At 44.0% G+C, this 6,000-nt stretch overlaps 1 protein-coding gene across 3 annotated transcripts in view; it reads right to left on the bottom strand.

Annotated features, from left to right (window-relative positions):
* Positions 1 to 923: 923 nt before the first annotated feature.
* The window catches only part of dmap1 (DNA methyltransferase 1 associated protein 1), a 32,759-nt gene continuing 27,682 nt past the window's right edge, over positions 924 to 6,000 (bottom strand). For all 3 annotated transcript variants that reach the window (XM_088927551.1, XM_088927553.1, XM_088927550.1), the window contains exon 11: positions 924 to 4,036. In XM_088927551.1, coding sequence (XP_088783677.1) covers positions 3,977 to 4,036 — 60 coding nt within the window. In that variant the 3' untranslated portion in view covers positions 924 to 3,976. The remainder of the gene's footprint in view (positions 4,037 to 6,000) is intronic.

Raw genomic sequence — 6,000 nt, 5'->3', positions numbered from 1 at the left:
AGGGGTGTTCCCTCAGTGTCCTGGCCAAATTTCCCCCTAGCCTTTACCAGTCACGGCCTCCTAATAATCCCCATGTATGAACTGGTTTCATCACTCTGCTCTCCTGCCCAGTAATAGCTGGTGTGTGGTGAGCATACTGGTGCACTGTGGCTGCTGTTGCATCATCCAGGTGGATGCTGCACATTGGTGGGGGTGGAGGGGAGTCCCCATTACCTCTCAAGCGCTTTGAGTGGAGTGTCCAGAAAAATGCTATATAAGTGTAAGCAATTATTATTATAACAGTTTGGGTCTCCCAGAAAACTACAACCTTCTTCGCACAGATCACACTTCCAAATTAAACCACATTAGGGTTCTCGTTAGAAAACTGTATTAGAATCCCCTGTTAATTGCATTTATAACGAGCAACACCCTGGCCAGAGCTGAACCAGCAGTGCAGCACGGCCCCAGTACCCAGGCCAGGCCAACTGGAACCACTCTGAGCAGGAAATGAGCAAAAAATGAGCCAAGCTAGTTTTGATCACATAGTGTACATACTGTATGTTGTTGAGAAAGAGTTCTTTTTTTTTTGCACACCAAATTTGCATACAAATGAATTTCAAAATGGGCTCAATGACATAATTGACTTGCAATTAGAAATTTTCAAGAGACTGGTCACTTTGCAGTGGCCGGAGCGAATACAAATTGGAAAAGGCCTGCTTAGCATTTTAATGAAGCCTTACAGTAAGCCTGCCTCATTCGCCGTCCCTTTCTGATGCCGACAACAGAAGTGACAGACGCATTTGCCCCATTACTGTGATGCATCATGTGCACTGTCAACAGTTAATGCTTTTTGGTCTAAGTTGTTATTATGAAGAACCTATTTACAGGAGAGCTCCAGAGTTTTTCTAAAATGCAGTGAATAAAATACAGTAGCCAAAGTTGGGGAAAAAAGTGTTTACTCTGTTGTGCTACATCCATTAGGAGAAAGACGTTTATTCCTAGTTTGGGGGTTACGCTAACCTCGAACGTGGGGAACAAGGCGGGACTACACCCTGGGCGGGATGCCAGTCCATCATTAAGCATGCTCACACAAACACAATTTAGAGACACAGATTCACTCAGCAGCATCACCACCTTGCAGCCCCAGATCTCAGAAGCTAAGGAAAGGTGGGCCAGATCAGCACTGAGATAGGAGACCCTAAAGTAAAATCGCTTGCTGCTGTGATGGTGGTGGACCAGTAGGTGGCGGTCTCTTTCACCTAGACCAGGATTTCTTACCAATACCCCCAAAATGGTCACTGGACACACTGTCCTGCGCTACATACCACCTTGCGGATGAGGTACTGGAATAAGGTCCTGAGTATTTGATCATTAAAGATACAATGATGGTGTCCCTACTCTTACGAACATGACCCTGGTGTCCTGTTTAAATTCCATTCTGGGCCTGCACCATCTGACCTACCTAGGGAGCTACCCCTTAATTCAATTGGCTAAGCAAAGTCTTACCTGATCTGCTGTTGTCACATAGTGACGTCACTTCAATGGATGCTGTACTTTGGGAGGAAAAGCACCATTCAAAACGCAAGGAGTTAATCAACCAAGACATAATTTCTTTGGATGACAGGTAGAATCCTGAGCAGGAGAAGAGGAAAAAAAAACTGCGCACTTCCCCTCATTGCTTTCAACAAATTTAGACCTTTTAGAAAAAGGTTCTCTATAATTAAAGTACAAACTGTGACAAGACGTATTATCCTCTTGCTGCAGTCATTCTAGTAAAAAAAAAGGGGGCTCTTGATGTACTTTTTGATTAAACTTACTTAAGAGGGAATAATGTGCTTGGATCACTCCAACAGAGCTACGGCAGTATTCATTCCACCAGCAGGACTGTCTTTATTGCTTAATTTACTGAATTTTTAAATGTGCCTTATGTCAGATGCTATGCATCTTCTAATTAGTTCTGTATAAGCCATGCTGGTCTGCAAAACCACTGATAAATCCTAGGCCCAGGTCACACAAAATGAGAACTTGCCATTTTAATTATTCCTGGTATTTATATACTGCTTGTCATGCCAAGCTCTTTCCGTGTAGGAAGAGGCCCACTTCAACCACACCCGGAGTGCAGCAGCAGCCTGGGTGACAGCCATCCAGTGACAGCCGCCTCACTACTTGAAAATTAAGAGACACAAAAAGTCGGAGAAGCCCCAGTGTGGTCATACTTTTAGGCATCACTGCATGGTCACTGGAGGCGCACAGCTTCCTCTCTCTTTCCGGGTTTTCCGTACAATGCGAGATTCAAATAGTACAAAAAGAAAAAAAATAAATATATTGGGGACTCGGCCCCCAGCCCAATGACAGTGGCAGTATCTAAAGAGTTACCCACCGCTCAATTACTCACTCTTACTCACTGGCTGACACTCTTTTTTCCCCCCCCACCCTCCAGTGTTAACGATAATGCCCCCACGATGTTTTATCGCCGGGGCGGGTTTAGTGCTGCTCCGCGCGCCGCCGCGCTGTAAACAAGGGCCCCAAACGAAGTAATTCACAGAGCTCGTTAACATCATCTCCGTCACTCACCGAGCCGTTAGTGTCAGGCCCCTCGCAGTGCGCCGCGCAATCAGCATTAACCATGTCAGGGCCTTAATGGCTGCAGGCTGTAAAAGCCCCGACAGCCCGAGCATCAGCCGCTGTAGGGATATGACAAACTGCCCTCGCCTCTCCCCTCTCTCTCGCTGTCGTTTTAACCCCAGGTGACAGACTCTGCAGGGATAAACCCAGTTAGCGCGAGACACCTTCCACCCAATTAACCTGAGATATTAGGCTCGGTAAACCCTAATTCCTGCCTTTTTTAAATGCCATTTTCATTTGCTTTCTGTTGCAAAGTGATTTTCACCCTGCACTCTGGGCTACCACAGGGACAGACAGACAGCAGCAGGGATACGCAGGACGTAGGAGAGGGATTGCTTCCTGACATCTCATTTGTTCACGCTTAAAGAACCTCCAGAACCTGAAAACACATGGACATCTGGCGTGACCACAACAGGCTACAGGACTGGAAAAACCTAGAAATCTTCACGCGCACAGTATTGTCCATCATGTACAACTGAAGGAAATTTTGCAGATTTGTGATGAACTGCTCCCTAGCTTTAACAGATTGTCAAAATAGTAATACGTGAATGTTTATAGATGATACCAATGAAATAGTTGAGCTGAGCTCAACTAAATAAATAAATAAAAATAAAGAAGGATGCAAGATGAAGATGACCTCTGGCATTGCATTCAACCTCCACAATAAGCACAACAAGGTGTTCATGACAGTAAGTACACAAATGGAGGAAGCCTTTTTAAGCATGAAGATAAATAACATTTTGGTTTACAGGGAATAGACCTATTTTGACACAGGGGAAGCTCAATCAGGAATTCAAATGCACTCTAATTTTAATGCAAAACGGGTAAATGGCATGATTTATAAATTTGTATTCCTCTCTGGGAAACGGCATCTCAAAATGCCTTGAACATTAAACGTCCACTGAAGTACAATTTCGAAGCAGGCGCCCGCAGAGACTAACGGCCCATGTGCAGGTACACATCTTAATACATCTGCCTTCACTGCAACTTCAAAATGGACATTCAGATTGGCAAGCGATGCATTGTCTCTGGGCTAACTTTGTGGTTCATCCAGGTTCATTTTGTCTAGCAAGCAGGAAAAACAATAATGGAATGGAATGTCAGTCAAAGTCCATGTGCTGGTGCAGTCTGGTTGCAGTGTGACAGACAGATACAGGAAGTGGAGTGTGTGTGTTTTGAGTTGGGGCCAGTGGCTCTGGCAGCAAAGATATGGTCAGTCTGGACCCAGCAGGTTGTCTGTGCAATGACGAATGTGAATCCCAGCGGAGCTGAAAGGCTTTGCAAATCTGCTATTCCTGGTTTGAGGCTGACCAGTCCCTGTGCAGCTCCGCAAGTTCCTTTCTCCTTGTCCAAGGTACAAAAACAATCTGCATCAGAGTTTCTTGGCTTTCTTAATGGAGGAAGAGCTTGAGGCCGATTCCCTTCGTTTCCGCTGTAAGAAAAAAAGCGGAGAAAAAGATCACTGTGGTATTTTTCCAGTTCCAAACAATACTGCGAGCCTAGAAATAGTGCACCACCCTTTTGAAACCGCGGCTTCTACAAAACAATCCGGTTTCATAGGAATGATCATGAAATCCAAGGGATATTTTGGTAGGAAGAGTCACTGCCATACAGAAGGGTACAGTGGGAAAATCACGAGGACATGAGGGGGAAAAAAGCAGATCAACTGGGCGCTGAATGTTGGCCTCTGGATGTTGAACCTGAAACGACGGGGGGGGGCAGGAGAAAAAAGAAAAGCTAAACAGCTCTTCTCTTTCACTCAAGGTGGAGGAGGGCGTTCAGATTTCCAGGTAGACCAAAACGGCCACAACCGTGAATGCGCTTGACCTTTCTCTCCCTGGACTAATCTAATTGTGTCGTCTTTATGTAATCAGTCGGTAAAGGTCAGGGCGGTATTTAACATCGGAACCCTTTAGCTATGGAATTTGCCTTGCAGTAAATTACCTTTATTATGTTTCATTCACATATGTCACCCATACAAAGACTCAGCTTAACTCCTTGGGTGTCAAGAGGCACTGCTACACTGTTAATAGTTAATTCATCAGAGGAACAGACTTGATGGAACCGTGTGGCTTGTCTGGGGTAAACGTGCTTCAGAAGAAAATTTCAGAAGCATAACTGGGGATGTACTAATGTGCTCTTAGTATACCGGGTGTAGGAATAAAAACTATATGACTTTTTACAGGCCTATTTACTGAGCAGTTACCGAATATCTAGAAGACACAAGTGTTACCCATTTCAGCATTATCGGATAGTATTGCAGAAACACAACAACATAAACTATTGATTTACTGAAATGAAAATGGCAAAGCCCTAGTGTAAGGCTCCACATGGATCATTAAAATCTCCCTGATTTTAAATGAGCAGAAACAAAATACGTCTGGATAGATATCACAGCAAACGTTTAACAGAATAAAATCGGACTTGTTTTTCGTTAGGCATTGCAAGTTTGAATGTAGCCAATGAGCCTGGGACTCTCCAAGCATTCCTGTCAAGTGTTAAAGGCAGAGTGGCTCAAACGCAGGCAAGTTACACGAGCCTAACTACAAATCCTCACTCTCCCCTGTGTGCGGCTCCAGTGGTCTTTGTTGAGACACGAAAAACACCACAACGGGCGACTCCAAACCGGGCACGTATACCTCAAAAATATTTTTTTTAAAAAGATTTTTTTTTTGTGGCAAATATTAGCGCTATAATTGACCAACGTTGCTAGTAACAAAGCTGTAAAAAATGTGATTATCCAAAAAAAGTAGCGGGATCGGGAGATTTTCCCAATCCACCCATCAGAATTCCAAGGCTCGAAGGGAAGTGTGAACACAAAAAGTGCTCAGGATGGAAACTGCCTGGAAATGCACGGCCAGCAGCACGATGAGTAACACTTCTGGGAAGACACAGCAGCCCGGTCATGAGGCAGCAGCAACCGGATGGGAATCTAAAAAACCCTGCAGGAGAAAATTCCACACTTCCGGAAAGCGGATATGAGCAACACAACCTGAGTGAGGTAGCCAGACACCTGGGAAACCACTTTCGAACCGAAGGAGATTGTTTACCAGTTTTTATTTTTTATACTGTATAAAAGGAATACTGTGAACAATGGGAGTTGCTAATACATAGGACATTTGGTGCAAATCGTGTTTTTCTTATTTGCAATTTGGGAAGCATTAATTGATCTACAGGCTTGAGTTGCAAGCATAAATCGATCAGATTTTTAGGAATTGTAAAGGTCTAAAACAAGCTGTCATACAGAACACTTTCATCAACACTAGGAATTATTAGGAATTAGACAATCGCATAAGAAAGCACAAACAGGCCTTTTAAGTTATGAAGGCATTGCATGATAATTAAGTACAATTTAGTAATCACACCTATTTTTATTGAAGTAGAAATGAGGAGTTT

The sequence above is a fragment of the Atractosteus spatula genome, chromosome 11 (genome assembly GCF_055471065.1).
Source record: "Atractosteus spatula isolate fAtrSpa1 chromosome 11, fAtrSpa1.hap1, whole genome shotgun sequence".
In the NCBI taxonomy this organism is placed as follows: domain Eukaryota; kingdom Metazoa; phylum Chordata; class Actinopteri; order Semionotiformes; family Lepisosteidae; genus Atractosteus; species Atractosteus spatula.
This window is presented reverse-complemented; position numbering and strand designations above follow the sequence as displayed.